General features: G+C 37.7%; 2 protein-coding genes across 4 annotated transcripts; one reads left to right on the top strand and one right to left on the bottom strand.

Annotated features, from left to right (window-relative positions):
* Positions 1-10: 10 nt before the first annotated feature.
* Positions 11-15,766, bottom strand: rilpl2 (Rab interacting lysosomal protein like 2). 2 transcript variants are annotated; one of them, XM_012965440.3, is made up of 5 exons: positions 15,608-15,695; positions 12,464-12,801; positions 11,170-11,321; positions 7,303-7,413; positions 11-2,568 (listed from the first exon to the last, which is right to left on the bottom strand). In XM_012965440.3, the coding sequence occupies exons 2-5, from the start codon at positions 12,773-12,775 to the stop codon at positions 2,538-2,540; spliced, it is 606 nt and encodes a 201-aa protein (XP_012820894.2). In that variant the 5' UTR covers positions 12,776-12,801; positions 15,608-15,695; the 3' UTR covers positions 11-2,537.
* A 74-nt stretch (positions 15,767-15,840) lies between these two features.
* On the top strand, positions 15,841-17,430 carry snrnp35 (small nuclear ribonucleoprotein U11/U12 subunit 35). Of its 2 annotated transcripts, none has more exon segments than NM_001142911.1 (2): positions 15,841-15,859; positions 16,291-17,426. In NM_001142911.1, a coding segment is annotated over 1 exon segment (795 nt). In that variant the 5' UTR covers positions 15,841-15,859; positions 16,291-16,293; the 3' UTR covers positions 17,089-17,426.
* The last annotated feature ends 2,671 nt before the right edge of the window (positions 17,431-20,101 follow it).

Here is a 20,101-nt window from a genome sequence, read left to right as displayed (position 1 = left end):
TTTCTGAGGGTTTTTTTTTTTTTTTTTTTTTTTATCCTAAGGCTAAAATATCTTGAATATCAAAATTAGCTTTCTCATAATATGCAATACTTTAGTTATGTGGCTGCTGTAAGATTGTGTGACATTAGCTTTACAACAAAGGTGGGCTACAAAAAATGAATACAAGCTTTATCATAGTTAAATAAGACATTTCCTAAATATAACCAATTACATTCTGTACCATTTACCATTGCTTTTTGCTATCCCCCTCTCTGTCGGTCTTCACTCATGTAGGCTTCGCCTATATGATGTATTGAAGCTCACTCTCTCAAAATAATTGACTCTACATGCAAGATTTGTGCCAAAATTCAGTTATTTTGTTAGGACTATTCTGGAATCAGTTATTTGAGTTAGCTCTTAAACACCTGCTAGGAAAGGGGGGGGGGGGGGGCTCTAAGAGTTAAATCTACAGTAAAAGATTAGATCTGATAATATAATATCATAATATAACGCCAACTCTTGCATAAGAAGAGACAGATGCTGAGAGCATAGTAAAGAGGAACTTTCAGACATGGTCCAGAATTGTATGTAGAAAGTTTGAAGAAGCTTAAATTTTCATATTTCCCCTTTAAAATCTCTCCAACTTGGTTTTACAGAGGAACTGGGTACAGTCTTCAACATCAGGCTTGGGAGTCAATACAAGAATCCTATATACTAGTGTTCCTGTTTTAACCTTGTCTTGAGCATGTGTATTGTGCCCCTTTCTATAACCAGATCAGATACCTGCCTTGTTTTCTGAAGTATCCGCCATGAAAAGTACTGGATGCACTATATCACTTTTATTTTGGGAGTTTCTACAAGCCACAGTGTTTGGTAATCCTACACATAAACACATAGGGCAACAAACTGTTTGGAATCCCCATGGCATTTATATTTATGATCTTTTATCTGTGTACCTATAGATATAAGGTAAAATGCAGTAACTACATTTTGAGTACATTTTCAAAAATATCATAAATGCTAATTTAGCAAAGTTTTGTATTAGAACAACATAATAAATTTGTCAGTGTATTTTGCCAGAATATATGGTTTCCAGAAGTAAACCACGGTTTTTGAGCTTTGCAATCTAAAGTGCTTTCTTATGTAGTGGTGCTTTTAAAATTCAGTATTGTACTCTTGTGGGTACAGCTCTGGCAGTGCAAAATTTGACTGGAACTACATGGTTAAACAAAAAATGAAAAAGCAAATGCCAAGAGGAACAAGAAAGAGGAGGGTGATTTACTATAAATGTGAGCTTAGCAAAGAGATATGTATTAGGGAACCCTACATTGATTTTATGCTAGAGTTGTGATGCCACAAGCTCGCTTTTAGATATTGCTAGTTCTTAATGGCACCTATTACCTCTAATTTCCTCCCCCCAAAATAGCTGTAGTGACAGTACAAATTTTCCCAGTCCTTTGCTCCAGTGAGAAAAAAAAATTAGGCATGACAGCTGCATTTTAAGAGAACCTATAGTTCTAAAACACTGCATTGCAATTGCACTGGGTATGATTTATTATGTGGAGGTAAGATGTTAAGCTCATTTCCTTGATAGTTGTGGTGCAGTAATAAAGTATAGACAAGACTTGAATGGTATATTTTAATTAATTTTTACACGTTCAAATTAAAAAAAAAAATGTATTAGCATTGTAAAGTATCCATATAAAAGTGGAACATAATCATACAGTACATGTAAGCTCTCAGGCCAGATTCAGTAAGAGGGCTACACATACATGCTCAGTAACAAAGGTTTAATGATAAAGTTTCCATGCATACCTATATAATTTTATAAAGGATGTGTAAAATAAAATTAATTAAGCATGGCAGGAAACACTGGCATTACATTCATTCATATGTATTATACAGGCAAAAGTATATGGATACCTGCCTGTCCAACATCTCTCTTCAAACAAAGGGAATTAATACAAAGTTGGTCCATTCTTTTCTCCCATTTCCCCTCCCCTCAGTGCTTGGTTGCTTACATTGGCATTCCAATCTTTCAACTTTCCCCAGTGTGTTATATTACCAAACTATAATATTTTACAGGTATGGGATCCCTTAACCAGGGACCATATAATCCAAATGGCTTCTGATTAATGGGAAGGCCAGCTCCCATAGGCTTCATATTAAGCAAATAATTCTAAAAATGATTTCCTTTTTATCTGTAATAATAGAACAGAAGCTTGAACTTAATGATAACTATATAAATTAGAGGCAAGACAACCCTTATAAATGATATTTGGCAGACATATGGTAAGTGATTTGAATTACAGAAAAATCCCATTCCTATAAAAAAATGCGTTATTTGAAATGATGGAATGGAGAATAGGAAACTTAAAACTACTGAGGTCTGTAGCTGGGAAGTCCTGGTTTAGAACAATTAAAGCAATTCTCTTAAATGGAATGCAAGTCAATATTCTTACATGAACCAGTAATAATTTCACATATGAAAAATGATTGCAAAGATATACACAATAACAACATTCTGTAAAACGACAAAAAATGCAATAAATCCAGTTTCATGTTTGCTTCCCTTGTTTAAAAGAAAACCTGTTTGGAAGAAATGAAAAATGGCAGTTACACAAAAATAGTGTATATTTACACAATTTAATGTAAAGGTGAGTTTCCCCTTTTAAATGTCTATTTTTATTTTGTAGATACTTTAAGCCAGATTCAGTCTGATGAGAAAAGCTTATCTCCTAATTTAATTCCAGATTTTTTCATTATACCAGATGTAATTCAATGAGAAAATCTTATCTCGCTGTTACTACATGAAAAGTCTTTTCTCCTCAAATTCATTCTCGCCCATAAAGCCGGCCATACACACTGATATTATCGTATGAAACCTCGTTTCGTATGATATTCGGTGCGTGTATGGTGCGTGAGGCGACCAATATCACAAAGCCTGCGGATATTGGTCATCTCGTCGTTCGGCCCCAAGCAAAATCTATGTTGGAGGTAGAATGTCTATTGTTTCTACCTCCACATCTGACGATTCAGCCCTGAATGTCAGGGGAGGGTGGGTCGCACAAAAGATTGTTACTGCTACGTGTATGGCCTCCTTACGTTTGCATGTAACAAACCTTAAAAATGTTTTCTCATTGATTTGACTCTGGCACTTTATACAAGAGCACCTATCTGCAGAGAACAATGCTACCCTCTTTGCATGTATTTTGGTACTGGTGTTGAATATCTTGTCCAGAAACTCAGTATCCAGTAAGCTTCAAATTATGGGAAGGCCATTTACCATAAAAATCCACATCAAGTAAATAATTAAAAAAAAATTTTATTATTATTTTATTTCCTCCTTCTCTGTAATAATAAAACAGTACCTTGTAATTGCAACCTTGTTGATTGTAACTGACCCCATGGTAAAGCAATCCTTTTTACTTAATGTTTAACTGTTTATGTTACAACAACAGGTAGCAAGCATTATTGATAACAGATCCACCTATACCTATATTCATTCTTTGCTACAAGTGCCAAGTGGACAGGCACCATAGGCCTGATGGATCTCTAAGAGCCCTTGTGCAGTACAATCTTTGGGTTAATGTAATACTGCAGGTTTGACAACCTTAGTTTGTCTTATTAAGTGGCGACTGCCTGAGAAGAGAGTTTTGCCTAACAATTCTCTCCTTAACAAGAATGGAGTTAAATGAAACATTCAGTATGCCATTAACTGGGCAGAAAATATTTTAGAACAATACGGAATGTCATGGTACCAAGAAGCACTACAGCAAAAATTAAATAAATATGTTTTGAAGTGTGCACTAATAAATGATTTTTATCTTAAACATTATACTAAAAGAAAGACATTTAAAGGGGTGGCTCATCTTTGTTAAAGTTTGGAAATATATAGATACAGTCATTTAAATCTATTTCCAAAAATGCTTGTTACTGTGAGCCAATCAGATCACAGATATGCAAATGAATTGAACATGTGCAGTAGAGATCTATGCCTGCACTTTCTCAACTCTTAGCGCACCACTTGTAACATCAGAATGATGTGGACAGGACCTTATACAGCCAGGGTGTTGGGCAGAGAAGAGAGACCTAGAGATCTATGCAGCACTACAGATAGCTATTTTGAAAACAATCAGTTTTGTTTTAACCCTTTCCCTGCCAATAATACCTACGTTATTGGTACTAACGCTATTCTCTCTGCACCGGTGGCTTTTGCCGCCGGTGCAGAGAGTTAGCTGTGCCCCCAACCCCCTCGGCAATGAGCCAAGGGGGCTGGCAAGTCGGTCCAGCGATGCGATCGCATCGCAGCATGGACCTATAAGCAGCAGACGCGATCGCATCGCGTCTGCTGCTTATGCTCTGTCTTCCCCTGCTCCTTGACCCCCCCCAGCGCCGCCCACGCACTTCCTGTGCTGCGAGGGCTACAGAGAGGACCCCTGCCTGTGATCCCTGCGATCCACTGCAACCTTCTAATGGTAAGAGCTTTTTAATTATCTAATACACACACTTACACACATTTACACACAATTTAGCACAGGTTTTTTTTTTTTTTTTTTTTTTCCCATTTTGCACACTCTAGCACTCTTTAGCACACTTTAGCATACTTATATACACACTTACACACTGTCACTATACTGTCACATGTATACACAATTTTTTTTAATTTTTTTTTACCCCTTTGTCTTTAGTTTTTTTCCCTAAAAAAATTATTTTGGCAGCATGACTATTGGATCAGATATTCTAACCACTAATTACGCTGTTGTGTGACTTATTTTGTTGTTTCATCAATTTACACAATTTTTGTGGTTTTATTGCATTTTTATCCCTGTATTAGTGTTCCTAATCTGTTTTTTAGCATAGCTTTGCCATGTGGTACTTTGGTGTAGAAAAATAACTTTAGCTATTTTGAATTTATCAGAATGTGTACTTTCCAAAAATATATGGTTTTCTGGGGTCTGTGTATTGTTAGGGGGTGTTACTGCACATAATACACTGACAGGGGGCTCTGTGCGCAAAAGCTGAGTTGGCAGGCGAGAAATCCTTATGTGCTATTTTCATTTTGGGGTCAGTACATACCACAAACTTTGGTATATCTATGCATATTGGGCATCAATCTGTTCAGTAGACCTTAGGTGTTCCTATTTGGGGTGATTTGCCTTTGTACGCAAGAAATTGTGTGAGATAAATGTGGCAAATTGCAACATTTTAATGCGATTTTCTGAAATATCATAAAAACCACTAACTTTAAGAAAGCTTTGCAGATTGGTACTTTGGTGTAGAAAGGACTCTTTACCAATGTTGGATTTGTCAGAATGTGTACTTTCCAAAAATATATGGTTTTCTTGGTTTTTCTGTACAGTTAGGGGGTCTTACGGCACATAATACACGCTCATTTGGGCTTTTTTTTGCAGAAATTGAGTTGGCAGCTGAGAAAATTCCTATGCACTATTTTCCTTTCTTTTTTACCCATGTTGGATTTGTCAGAATGTGTACTTTCCAAAATATGTGGTTTTTAGGGGTTACCCAACACTTCTACCCCTCATAAAACTGCCATGTGTTTATGAATTAGGTAAAGGTAAGCCATGAAATTAGTGTGCACAAGGTATATTTTGGGGTCTCTAAGTGCCATGTGCTTTGATAAACCTATGTACAGTGGGCATCAAACTGTTCAGTAGACCTCTGGGGTTCATATTTAGGGTGTTTTATCTTGGTACATAATTACCTGTAGAAAATAATATGCTGCATAGTGGAAGTTTTAAGGTGATTTTTGGAAATGTCATAAAAATCGTCAAACTTAGGAAAGCTTTGTGGCTTGGTACTTTGGAGTAAAAAGAAATGGGTACCTATTTTAGATTCAGGGGAATGTGTACTTTCCAAAAATATATAGCTTCCTGTGGTGAGCTTACTATTTTGTAGCATTATCCCACATAAAGCAAGTAAATGTGTTGATTTTGCAGGAGCTGAAATGACAGTACATATGGGGGTATGTTCACATTGGGGCCCCTACATGCCACATACTTAGGTAAACCTATACATATTTGGCATCAAACTGTTCAGTGGACCCCTGGCATTCAAATTCAGGGTGTTTTATTTTGGAACCTAATGATATGTGGAAAGCTTTGCAGCTTGGTACTTTGGAGTAGAAAGACATGGGTACCCATTTTGAATTCAGGGGAATGTGTACTTTCCACAAATATATGGCTTTCTGGTGTGAGCGTACTTTTTGTAGCTTTATTCTACATAAAATGATGTAAATGTGTTGATTTTGCAGAAGTTAAAATGACAGAAATGACAGTACATATGGGGGTATGTTCACATTAGGGCCCCTACATGTCACATACTTAGCTAAACCTATGCATATTGTGTATCAAACTGTTCAGAGGACCCCTGGTATTCATATTTAGGGTGTTTTATCTGGTTACTTTATGACCTGTAGGAGATAAGATACTATAGTCTGGAAGCTTTGAAGCGATTTTTTAAAAAATTCACAAATTTTGATAAAAAACTATAACTTTAGGAAAGCATTGCAACTTGGTAGTTTGGATTAGACAGACAGTTCTTCCTATTATGGATTCCCCAGAATCTGTTCTTTCTAAAAATGTATAATTTTCTGGGATAAACCTTCTGTTAGTGGAATTTTTTGCCTTGAAATCTAAAGTATGCAGAATTCTGGACCAGTGCTTTGGAAATTTGGTAATGTACTGCTGGGAGTTCTTGACCTATACAAGTGAGAAATCTCCATAAAACTATATATATTTGGTATTGGCACGTTCAGGAGACATGGGACTTTCCAAATCAGTTGTATTTTTATGCATAAACTAATTTTTGTTTTTGGTGTATGTGTTTATATTATGGAAAATATTTTTTAGACATTTAGAAGCCTATATCTTTTTACAGAATTGGAATTACACAAAAATTCTAACACATTTTAAAAGCTTAGGTTGTCCCCCCAAAAAAATATATTGTTTTCCTGGGTAAACTAAAAGTCCCCCCGAGGAAAGGCCCCTAAAGTGAAACGGTGCAAAATGTCCAAAAACTGTCTGGCAGTAGAAGTTCAAAACGGCTGGCAGTGAAAGGGTTAATTAAACCAAATTGCAAATATGGTTTAAATGACTGTATCTATTTATATTTCCAAAACTGTAATAAAGGTGAACCACCCCTTAAACAGATGTATTCAGTGTGAGTGTACATGTACAGCTATATGCAACTTAACTGCTATATGCAGTTTATATGTCTGTTAAAAATGTGTTGCTTCTCTGCTAATAATAGTAACCAATATTTTATATAGTTTAGACATCTGCAGACAGGAGGGATACTTACAAGCTTTTAACAGTTGATTTCTCTTTGCTTTCATTCTCTCTTGGTGAGCATGTAATCATAGATTCATTTTCTAAGGTTACAATCTGATCATCAGGTGAAGGAATAATTCCACTGAAAGAAAGGACACTATCAGTCAAGTTGAATAGTTATTTCACATTATCTCCCAAGCATTACCAGACATGATTCTTAAGCAAGTCAGCTAAAAAAAAAAGGAATTGTAAGGTTATTTCTCTGAGAAATGACATACAATATACATGCCTAGTTAGTCAAGCAAGCACATTTTAAGATCTGTCAGCTGTAAATAATACTTGTTTTACATATTCTTCCAAAAGCCCTCTTATGCAGTGACATCTGCAGTGGCTATAAAACTACTAACATTGGCAAGGGACCATTATGTCCACTTTTGACTAATGATGGCACGGTGATGCCATTAGCAACATACAGTGGAGGAAATAATTATTTGACCCCTCACTGATTTTGTAAGTTTGTCCAATGACAAAGAAATGAAAAGTCTCAGAACAGTATTATTTCAATGGAAGGTTTATTTTAACAGTGGCAGATAGCACATCAAAAGGAAAATCGAAAAAATAACTTTAAATAAAAGATAGCAACTGATTTGCATTTCATTGAGTGAAATAAGTTTTTGAACCCTCTAACAAAAAAAGACTTAATACTTAGTGGAAAAACCCTTGTTTGCAAGCACAGAGGTCAAACGTTTCTTGTAATTGATGACCAAGTTTGCGCACATTTTAGGAGGAATGTTGGTCCCACTCCTCTTTGCAGATCATCTCTAAATCCCTAAGGTTTCGAGGCTGTCTCTGTGCAACTCTGAGCTTGAGCTCCCTCCATAGGTTTTCTATTGGATTAAGGTCCGGAGACTGACTAGGCCACTCCATGACCTTAATGTGCTTCTTCTTGAGCCACTCCTTTGTTGCCTTTTCTGTATGTTTTGGGTCATTGTCGTGCTGGAACACCCATCCACGACCCATTTTCAGTTTCCTGGCAGAGGGAAGGAGGTTGTCGTTCAGGATTTCACGATACATGGCTCCGTCCATTTTCCCGTTAATGCGAATAAGTTGTCCTATGCCCTTAGCAGAAAAACACCCCCAAAGCAAAATGTTTCCACCCCCATGCTTGACGGTGGGGACGGTGTTTTGGGGGTCATAGGCAGCATTTTTCTTCCTCCAAACACAGCGAGTTGAGTTAATGCCAAAGAGCTCTATTTTGGTCTCATCAGACCACAGCACCTTCTCCCAGTCACTCACAGAATCATTCAGGTGTTCATTGGCAAACTTCAGACGGGCCTGCACATGTGCCTTCTTGAGCAGGGGGACCTTGCGAGCCCTGAAGGATTTTAATCCATTGCAGTGTAATGTGTTTCCAATGGTTTTCTTGGTGACTGTGGTCCCTGCTAATTTGAGGTCATTAACTAACTCCTCCCGTGTAGTTCTAGGATGCTTTTTCACCTTTCTCAGAATCATTGACACCCCACGAGGTGAGATCTTGCGTGGAGCCCTAGAGCGAGGTCGATTGATGGTCATTTTGTGCTCCTTCCATTTTCGAACAATCGCACCAACAGTTGTCACCTTCTCTCCCAGCTTCTTGCTAATGGTTTTGTAGCCCATTCCAGCCTTGTGCAGGTCTACAATTTTGTCTCTGACATCCTTGGACAGCTCTTTGGTCTTTCCCATGTTGGAGAGTTTGGAGTCTGCTTGATTGATTGATTCTGTGGACAGGTGTCTTTTATACAGGTGACTAGTTAAGACAGGTGTCCTTAATGAGGTTGACTAATTGAGTAGAAGTGTCTAACCACTCTGTGGGAGCCAGAACTCTTAATGGTTGGTAGGGGTTCAAAAACTTATTTCACTCAATGAAATGCAAATCAGTTGCTATCTTTTATTTAAAGTTATTTTTTCGATTTTCCTTTTGATGTGCTATCTGCCACTGTTAAAATAAACCTTCCATTGAAATAATACTGTTCTGAGACTTTTCATTTCTTTGTCATTGGACAAACTTACAAAATCAGTGAGGGGTCAAATAATTATTTCCTCCACTGTATATTCCCACACGAGTGGGTTTCAAATAACCTAGAGCCATCTCTGGCCACTGGTAACACATCATGATAAATAATTACAAAAAAATGAATTAATATGGTTACTAATAAATATTTTTAAACTTGGAATTTATCATGATGAGTTATGTTTCAAATGAGCAAAAGTGACCTAATTGTTGTATGTATGTATAACTTTATCTATTTATAAAGCACTACAGGTATTTGACCCATTATCTAGAATGCACGGGACCTGGGGTTTTCCGGATAAGGGGTCTTTCTGTAATTCGGATCTCCTACCTAAGTCTGTTAAAAAAATTATTTACCAAAAAATACATATAGCGGAGCACCACTGATTAAAAATCAAAAAATCTTTATTCCATCTTAGTAAAACCTTGAATACATCTCCTGCAAGGACCTAGCACTTAACGCGTTTCGTAGCCTCCCACTACTTCCTCAGAAGCCCCTACAGTCCATGTTGGGGAGGGATTATATAACCACAGCGGCCACACCCCATTATACATAGATACCAAGTAACCCTTTCCCTCCCCACATTAAAACAAAACTCATCAAAATCATTAACCCATTGACATCCCACCAGTTTAACAAAACATAGCCAAAAAACAGTTACATAAAATCAGAAAGTCGATAATATAAAGCCCTCATAGCTTATAAGTCTAGTACCCAGGAACCGGAAATATGTATATATATGAATGTATTTCAATAGAAACAGGAAAGTTCCCATTCCCTGTTCATACCCCCCTTAGTATCCAGGGAGTTTAGATTAAAAATCCAAAAGGCTTCTTTTTTTAAAAGCCTCCTTTCCATATCTCCCTTTCTAACTGAATAAGGTGGTTTATCAATTATCTGAAAAGTGAAACGGGCTTTCCCATCGTGCTGCTCTATAATCAGATTAGGATTGCACCCAATAATTAAACAAAATGGGACCTACAATCGGCGGAAGCCACTTGTGTTGGTTGGAGTTGCAGCAGTGACACAACACTTTGCACACATAATCATTTCAGCAGTAGCACAGATGAAATGACCTCGCTGTCCTGCTTCAGAATCACTGTGACCTTGCATAGACACACACAGCCCAGGAGCAAAATTTGTAACTTGTCCTTGACCTTGTTTGACCTTGTTTGATGCCGATTTGCTGCTTCTTTTCATCCATGACTGATCTTGACTGTCTCTAGCCTAATCCTTCTAGTACTTTGCTATTGGATTGAAGGCTGCAACTTGCAGCACCACATACCTCCATTGTCCACACCGCCTGGCATCTGACACTATGCAATTCTAACAGTTATATTTTTAGACTAACATAAACTTTAACAGCAATAACTAGATGTAACTCAAACAAGTAATATATTCATATATTTATATGAAGATATAATGTTATAGAACATGTTATACTTTTTTTGTGGCTTTTAAAATATTTACATTCAAAGTAAGTACTAAAGAAATAACAAAATGTAAATAGTTCAAAAACCACAAGAAGATCAATAATTAAGACTGAATGTAATTTCAACAGAATATCACAGAATATTTAGCAATAGTAACAAGCGAAATTTTTCGCCAGGTTTAATCACAAGAAATAAAATGCCCATTGACTCCAATGGCTGCAAAAAAAAGCTGTGCAGTAAAAAAAAAAGTCGAGTGGTAGTCATGAAAAAAACACCCATTGCTTACAATGCGTTTTGCAAATTTTTGCTGCAATTTTTCTGCAATGCAAAATGGGACAGATTTGCTCCTCACTATTTAGGAAAACTGCATCTATTTGTGAGCAACAGAAAAAACAAAAATGGGTGTTGACATACCTTTTATAGCACTGCAACTCATCTTGAGCAACCAGAAGTTTAACTTTCAGTTTATTACGTTCTTGTAATACATCTCTGAGCTCCTGCAGTGTGAAACGAGGCCGATTTGGGTCTGTGAGGTCTATAACCATTTTATCTGGTCCAACGCCCATCTATTTGAATAGGTAAAAACAGTTAGCATGACCTTCTTGGAACACAAAATAAGCAAACTTGTTACAGTAAATTACACTCTGTGGAACAAAAGAAGAACCTTACCACCAGGCAGAGGCCAAACAAGATTTAAGGGCATTAAGGCTGATGCCACACGTGGCGTTTTTACGCTGCGTATTTTCTCAACCTAAAAACGCTGCACAAGCCACACAGCCCCCGACTATGGCGTTTTTCAGCCTAGTACTGGTGACGTAGCAAATCACGTTTCCATGGTGCTAATAGTGTGAAATAGTAAAAAACGCTGCGTATTTCAGCTAGGTCTGGCAGCTGCCTTTGTGTATACATAGGAATAGCTTGCTGTGCAAATACTGGTGTATTTCGGTAAACGCTTGAAAAATCTGTGGTAAGGCGTTTTCTAGCGTATTTACGCATTGTGTGGTTTGCTTCGAGTCTTTTCAAGTTATTTCTATGGATGATGATATTGTGCGTTTTTCAGGCGCCGAGAGAATTAGAAAATACGCAGCGTAAAAACGCCACGTGTGGCATCAGCCTTATGCACCACATGAATTTAAGTACCTGCAGGTGCGCTGCATTATTCCCCTATGACTGCAGCTAGGTTTCTAAACAACATTCACCTGACAGTGACAGACTGACAGACAAAAGGCATGTTTGCCATTTATGTGAGGTGCCCCAATATAACTCATACTTACTAGTAATGCTATAATTAAAGAAAATATAAATGTAGCCTATTAAAATGACAAATGAACAGAATCTGTGAGTTTCTATATTTCTATTAATTTTCCCTTTGCTACACAGTACAAGACAATAGCATGGTGTATCTTAGATGGAAACCAAAACTAGAAGTCCTTTTCATTTGGGGGGTGCAATTTTACACATTTTATACAGTATGATAAAGTAGCTTCAGCTCCATAGCCTGTGAAACAAACTTGAACCAGGCCACACACAAAAACTTTTCCAGTGCAATCTTGTAAAACATCTTGCCCTATGGGCCCCGTGGTGAGACTGGGTTCAACTGCATCCCCCTGCTAATAAAGATAGTTATACCACCAGTATGATTGATGATGGATGGATTATTTTTGACTGACTGATAGTATTCTGTCACTTGCACACTAACCCACTTTACCTGAGGTCCATCCTTAAGAAGTCTCTCCACTTCAGCCTTTAGATTATCCCTTTCCATTTTCAGTTCCTCTGCAGAAAGGCTGGATTGGTTCACCAGTGCCTCCAACATTTCCAGCACCCTGACTATTTTGAATTGCAGATCAGACACAAGGCTAGACACTCCACGGGCCTCTCTGCTGATTTTCAACAGATCCTGCCCTACTATGTGAGAGATATCATACACATCCTCCACTGTCAACTGAAATGGGTCCTTATCCAAAGCTATTTCAGGACCCAGCTCATCTTGAGCCACCTCATCCTGCTCAGTCTCCATGACTTCTCTCCACCAGTCCACCTCTCCTGTAATACACAACACAAAATGTTAACACAGGAACATTTAATATAAATACAAGTGTGCACATAAAACTGGGTTTCAAACAAGATATACAGTTTTCTTAAATAGCATTAAAATATGCAAATTAATAAGAGAGCAACAATTTGCTGCCTTAAAGGAGACATTTTATATAAAGTTCATATTCAGTTATAATATTCATCCTCCCTCAAAATGTGAAATGATGCAGAAAGAAAGATGTTTTAAAAGCATTTTACCTCCTAAAACTGCCATTATATGAGAGCTGCAGAGACAACCACTTAAGTCTGAAGCCAGAGCAAAATGAGACATGGGAGTGTCCTTCAGTCTCCCACAGGAAGTGGTCACAGCACTGACTGACAGGCTTTACTCAGCAGCAGCAGGGAAAACCCCTCCCTCCTTCTGTGTCTCTCTGCTTGTGCTGCTGGGGGGGAGGAGCTAGTAGAGCAGGAACAGACTGTCTGTGACATCGCTAAGCCCTGCCCACTCTATGAATATTCACTTCACTTTAAGTAGGTGAGGTGGTATCATTGAAGTCTATCTGGCCTGGCTGCTCTGAGCCCTATACTGAAGAGTCTAAACCGGAAGCTGGCATAAGGTCTCTGTAGAGCACAGTTTTCAATCTGTTATGGACATATTTGAACCCAAAGGTATTAAAATAAAAGCACTTCCTTCTATTTTACAGTTTTTTACATGGTTTAGTGCATTGTAAAAATTTATGCTATATATCCCCTGTAAAGCTAATGTACAGTAGCTTTCTCCTCACAGAAACAAGCTACATCAAAAATGAAAAAGCATAGGCATAAAATACAGTATATAATATTCAATTTTCCTCAGTACATTATGATTTTTGTGTTCAACAAACAAAAATGTTCTAATATATATATATCATAATATAATATCATCTGGCTTGTACCCATGTCCAATTTGGAGCACTGACAAAGATGGCCAATACAAGAATGGAAATGGCCACTGGACTAAATGAACTGCTAAGATGACATCACGATAGCATACTGTTTTTTTTTTAAGAATCCTATTGAAATTTTACAGAGATGTTAAGTTTATTTTAAAATTGTAATTTAAAATTGTTTTATTTGCATTGTTTTATTTAATTTACATTAAAACTGTCTAATATGATGGCCATTTTTTTATTTTTACAATAAACTCAGCAAAAACTACCCTAAAGCTAGTTAGTGAGGAAATCATATTATTTGAATATATATCCAGAAAATAGACAAAGATGCCACATAATAATTAATCTTACTCTAGTCAGCCAGTTAGTACATTAGTTAGTACAGTTCAAAAGATTTAAACCAATATCCATCAATCAGCAGTAGAGTGGACCACCCCAAACTGCAATATTTCAACATCTGTATGTGGAGGATATGGAAATCGGTAGGTAGCAAAGCATGGCTTTGTATATGGGAGATGCATCATCAGCAAAATATAGTCTTAAAAATGTCATGCTTTTACATCAAAGGATAAAACATCAAGAGCATATATTGCTCTGTAAATTTTAAAGGGGCAGAATATGTCTTTATAAACCTTCCTTCAAGATGAGTACAAGAAATAGGGCTTGTGTTGAAAATGTGTTCTGTCTATTTTTTAATTCAATAAAGAAATGCATTTTTCTTCATTTATAGCAGCTTGAAAAAGGAACTAAAATGTTCTGAAAGCTTGCTATGATTATCTTAGTTAGCCAATAAAGGTATCACCTTTATACCACTTTTGTTATTTTTTATTTCAAAAGGGTTACCCTGTAAACATTTTTTGACTGGCTAACACGGTACATCACCTTTTCCTGCATCTTCATTTATATAACGCAGGGCTATGTCACGTGATGTTGTGTCCATCAGTGGAGGAAATGACAATGTGCTCTAAACTGCCCTGTGTAGATGGCCTGTATGGATCATTGTTTTGCTTTTTACCTTTACTTTCTATCTCTGTAATGAGCATAGTTTGTTTAAACAGAGATTGTGAGCTTGGTATAAACAAAACCCTCCTTCTCCCAGCTGCAGTGTGTGTCAGACAAGCTGGAGATCATTACACAGAGGGCTTCTCTGTGGACTATTTAGTTAATGACTTCCTTTCCTGCCACAATTGCTCACATCAGCCTAGAAGTTGAAAAGTAAAACTGGCTTTAGATTCAGTCTTTGCCACCTTAAGTTTCAGAAGTAATAAAAACCACAGATATTTCTCAATTCAAACAATAGACAACTATTAAGTTCAGCACAAACCCAATTTATTGTACGTGTTTAAATCAAGAGGCTATTTTGCCACTTCAAGCTCTTATGTGTTGTATACGCATAAAATATGCTTACAAAGTAACAATGGGACCCAAGCAACTGTAAAAAAATGTGGAAGCATATTTTGATTCTTGCTTATAATACTAATCCCTGTACTGCAGGGCTGTCCAACTGATGGCCTATGGGCCAGATGTGGCCCTCCAAGATGTCCCTTTGCATGTTTATGGGCTCCACAGACTGTTGGTTATGACTTCATCAATTTGATGGTATTTGGCCCACAAACATGCAGTTTGTCCACCTACTGGTCCATTACATGGAAAGAGTTGGACCGCAATGCAGAGCCACTGTAATGCATTAGTCCCACCTTTAGTAGAACAAACTCTCTGCTTTTCGCCCTACTTACTATTAACTGCGCACCAAGGTGAAGCAATACCAGTACAGCAATTTTTTACACAAACACACAGCTAATATATAACTTTAGTTCGTATACTTACGAACTACGGCAGAACACCGGAGCCAGTGTATTGTGCCTGAAAGATAAGATTCGTACCTTACAGGACCGACGAAGCGCTGTAAAGAAACAGGTTTAGCTTTCCTCAACTCTGTCACTTCCTTTTTCATTCGCCTCAACTTTGAGGACAGCCCAAGGGACCTTGATGGCCGTTGCCTAGGAAACAACATTCTTTACAACGCTCATTCGTATTAGAATACGGAAGTCTTTCGCGCCGGATATTATGCGGTTCAAGCCTCGTTGTAGGTTATCCAATTATCGCGGCCTTAGCTCTAGGTTTGTTTGGTACCGGTAAGTGTAAATCTAATGCCTTACTGCTATGGATTTTTGTTTGTTTTCTGAATACGTCACAATTTATTGTTAATAAGTCATTCGGCATATGCTTTCTGGCAACCGGGTTGTAAAGGTCGGATCGTTATATTTATTGTTCTTATCATGCCCCATTTAGCATGTCATATATGGTTGGTTTGGCACATTCTGCCTATGTTTTGGTAGATTTATCAAATGGAGCATAGCTAGTTAATTGTGACATTTCTCCTCAGATGTTGGCAACTCATTTGTTGTTAGTATATGATAATCATAACAACAGCGTAAAATGTCCAAACTGTAGCCCTCTAGTTCACAAATATTTTTCATAACTGAAGTGAAGTTGGGGAGGTACATTAATAACTTCGCTGCCTGTTTTACACATTGTGATGATCACTCCTTCTTTTATTTCAAAGAAAATGAATGAATGGACACCAATAGCAAAGGATTATGACCCTCTCAAAGCAGGGAGTATTGATGGTACTGATGAAGAGCCCCATGATCGTGCTGTGCTTAGGGCTATATTGGCCCGTTATGTCCCAAACAAAGGTGTTATTGGAGACCCACACCTAACTCTCTATGTAGCCAGATTAAGCCAGCAGACTACAGAGGAAAAACTAAAGGAAGTATTTTCTCGTTATGGAGACATCAAAAGAATTCGATTGGTGAGGGATTTTATAACTGGCTTCTCAAAAGGCTATGCATTCATTGAGTACAAGCAAGAAAATGCAATAATGAAAGCACACAGAGATGCAAACAAGCTTGTGATTGATCAAAGAGAAATATTTGTGGACTTTGAACTGGAAAGAAATCTTAAAGGATGGGTTCCTCGCAGGCTTGGAGGAGGATTTGGGGGTAAGAAGGAATCTGGACAGCTAAGATTTGGTGGCCGTGACAGGCCTTTTAGAAAGCCTATCAATTTGCCAATATTTCCCCATCCGTTTAACTCCGAAGGACGTGGAGAGAGGAGGCCAAGATCTCGTTCCAAAGACAGGTCTCATGATTGGAGAGAGCAGAGAAGAGATTATGGAAGGGATAGGGGAATAAGGCGACAGGATAAAGAGAGGCCTTATACAAAGGATGACAAAGAACACAATTCAGAGCATACCAAGAGAGAAAGAAGCAGAGAGCGGACAAGAAATGATAAAGACAGAAATAGAAAAGACAGCAAAAGGGAGAAAAGCAGAGAGAGAAATTACAAAAAACACAAATAATGAGCATAACCGGTAGCAAGAGAATAAAAAGCAAAGTTTCCTGTTGGTTTCCTTAGCATTATGGCCGCAGCTGAGTATGGAAAAGCTGCATGTGACTATGACTACCACAGATTTGTAATTATTACAGCTATTTTTTTCCTTTGAAGGAGCATTAACATTAAAAAGTAAGAATTTACTTACACTTAAAATTTATATCTGTTGGTCTAGCACCTACATATAATTCTTCTTGGCTATTTTATGTAGGGGCTGAGGGGTTTTTAGTCTACATTTCTGTCTAGCCATAAATGACATTTGACCCTTTTATCTTCCTGTGCAACAAATAAACCCATTGTATTCTACACAGCTTATATGTATTGTGTTGTGTTAAAATGTGCCCTTTTGCCCCATTCTGCTTGACTACTGCCCCCATGGATACTTCCTTAATGTAAACTATTGTAGTGTCTCTAAGGCCACAGTCACGCGTGGCATACCATCCACTTCTCTCCGCCTGCGTTTTATAGACAGATGAAGAGAAGCAGATCAGTTTTCAACCTCGGCTCCATGTAGCTGCTATGGCAGGCACACCGAGTGTTGTTACATGGAGTGGAGATTGGTCCTAAAAACACGAAAGCATACCTCCCAGCTTCACCCCGCCTGCCTACACCACTTTTTCCTGTGGCTTAAAACAAACATTTTGCAGGGTAAAAGAACATTGTGTTTAAATCACATAAGCATTTTCATATTCATCAGTCTCTCTTCAGTAGGCCAAAAAGACTGACACTAATAGTAATTTACCAATGACTACTTCTTCGGTGGTAATTGTTAACATTATAATTGTTACCATTATAATTGATCTGTTTAAGCATTGCAAGGCAGTCCAATTCTGGGCACAAATACAGGCCAAGACCTATTTTTATCTGCATTCAGTGATGGTGCCAACCTCGATGGGCACAGACCTGTGGCTCATAACTAGATTAAGTTACACATGGTTGATGCAAGGTGTCCTCTATTGAATGAAAGGCATTGCATCTGCTAACTATTCACAAGGGCAGGTACTAGTTCTAAACTCAAAAGCACATGAAATTACATTGCATGGCAGTAATTGTGTGCTGAGCCTAATTTGAACACAGCCGGTACAGAGGTATAGGGCCCATTGATTATTATAAGAAGCAAACTGTCTATAACTCATTCTTTTAGGAAACCCCTTATCTCCCAAACACAAAATAGGCTGTTTTCATGATTAATTTGTTAGAAAAATTCTTACAGTTTTGTATGATCTTCAGACTGTGTGTGGGCCTCAAATTATCGTCCCATTAGTTTTCGTACCATGAGGATCAGTCATTTAGTAGATCAGACAGGTTAGAAAATTTTGGTCTGATTACAATAACATCTGCACATGTATTGTGTATCTGACAATATCCTTGGGGGGCCTACCATGCATTTCCAGGAAGTCTCTTTCATACGATTGGTGTCTGCCAGCTATTTCAAGTTCAGAATATTGTAGGGTTTTAACCCACAACTTCAGTCTGAATGTTAGTTTTTAGATTGTCGCATTTAAATATCTGAGCATTCTTCGGAAGAAGACTAAAATCTGAACGTTTATGGCCACCTTTAGGCTTAAGTAGCATTTAACATTATAGATAAAATAATACAAATTTCTCACACAATTTCCGTTATATAAAATGTTGCTGGGTTATTATATATGAAACAACACAAGGTTCCTAAATAGCGATGAGCAAATTTTTTCGTCAGACATGGATTCACCAAAACAGTGGAGCAATTAGCCACAAAAAAAGTTCACAGAGAGAAAACGGCCATTAACTTTAATGTATTTGGAGTGAGAAAGAAATTGCTTGTGCATCAAAAATTGCCATGTATGTAAAAAAAAGATGGAAACAGGGCAGATTTACTTATCGCTATTCATAAAGTAAAGTTTAGTAAAGTCTTGAAACACGTGCAGTATGAAGCAAGGAGGGAAAGGAAGGGAGAATACCTTTTTAAAGATGGCTGCCTGTTCAAGAAAACAGATAGAAAATGTGAAGTAAGTGTGACTGAGTAAATATTTGATTAGGTGAGCCAAAAGTGTGGCGTTTTTACTAAACAATAGGAGGACTATTGGGCAGTATGCTTTTTAAATTTTGACTTGCATTCTCCTTTAAGAATGACCTTAAGTACAATATATGAAATCAGTGTGCTTATTCTTTATCCTTTTATCCACCCAAAAAGAAATCCTTCTCATTAATAACAGATTGTAAGCTTTTCAGGGAAGCAAACTTTTTCCATATTCAGTTATCGGATACTGATAAGGTTATGCTAGCATGTTATTCCTGCTTATATATTTTGCATGAATCTTGATAGTTAAGATTTACCAGACAATTTAAAGTAAATTAAAGGGGATACTCACCTTTCTAGCAGTTGCATTTAGAAATCGTGCTTTATATTTAGCACTTTTTTTTGCATGCATGTATAGCTTTTTTATAAACATTGCTTGCATTGAATTCACCTATGAAATTGCTGCACTGCTGATATTGTAGTTGTATTGGCAGTGCTCAACAGAAGGGGTCACCGACCCTCTTTTGTGCCTCCACTGCAGACTGCCGCGTCATAAAGTCAGAACATGTAGTCAGAGCAGAAAAAACTAGATCCTAGTCACGCCTGAATTTCTCCTAAACGCAACAGTCAATCAGAAGCAAGGAAGGGCAGAGCACAAGCTCATGATGGCAGCATGTTATCAGGTGACCTGCTGCAGCTCAGAGAATTAACTCCCCCTAGGGATCACATCCAGCACTACTAGTTGTAAGAATGCTCACTTCTCTGATTAGCAAAGTAAGCTGTTGCACTTTACTGTTACTTGATTTATTTGCATTTCTAGCAAGTATTCACTCGTAGATAAGATTTGGTTGAGCAAAGTGAACATCTTTAATGGTTAAACAGGACAAGACGCATGTTTCCATCTAAGGGCTCTGGCACACGGGGAGATTAGTCGCCCACAACAAATCTCCCTGTTCACGAGCGACTAATCTCCCCGGATTGC

This window comes from Xenopus tropicalis, chromosome 1 (assembly GCF_000004195.4).
Source record: "Xenopus tropicalis strain Nigerian chromosome 1, UCB_Xtro_10.0, whole genome shotgun sequence".
NCBI lineage: Eukaryota > Metazoa > Chordata > Amphibia > Anura > Pipidae > Xenopus > Xenopus tropicalis.
This window is presented reverse-complemented; position numbering and strand designations above follow the sequence as displayed.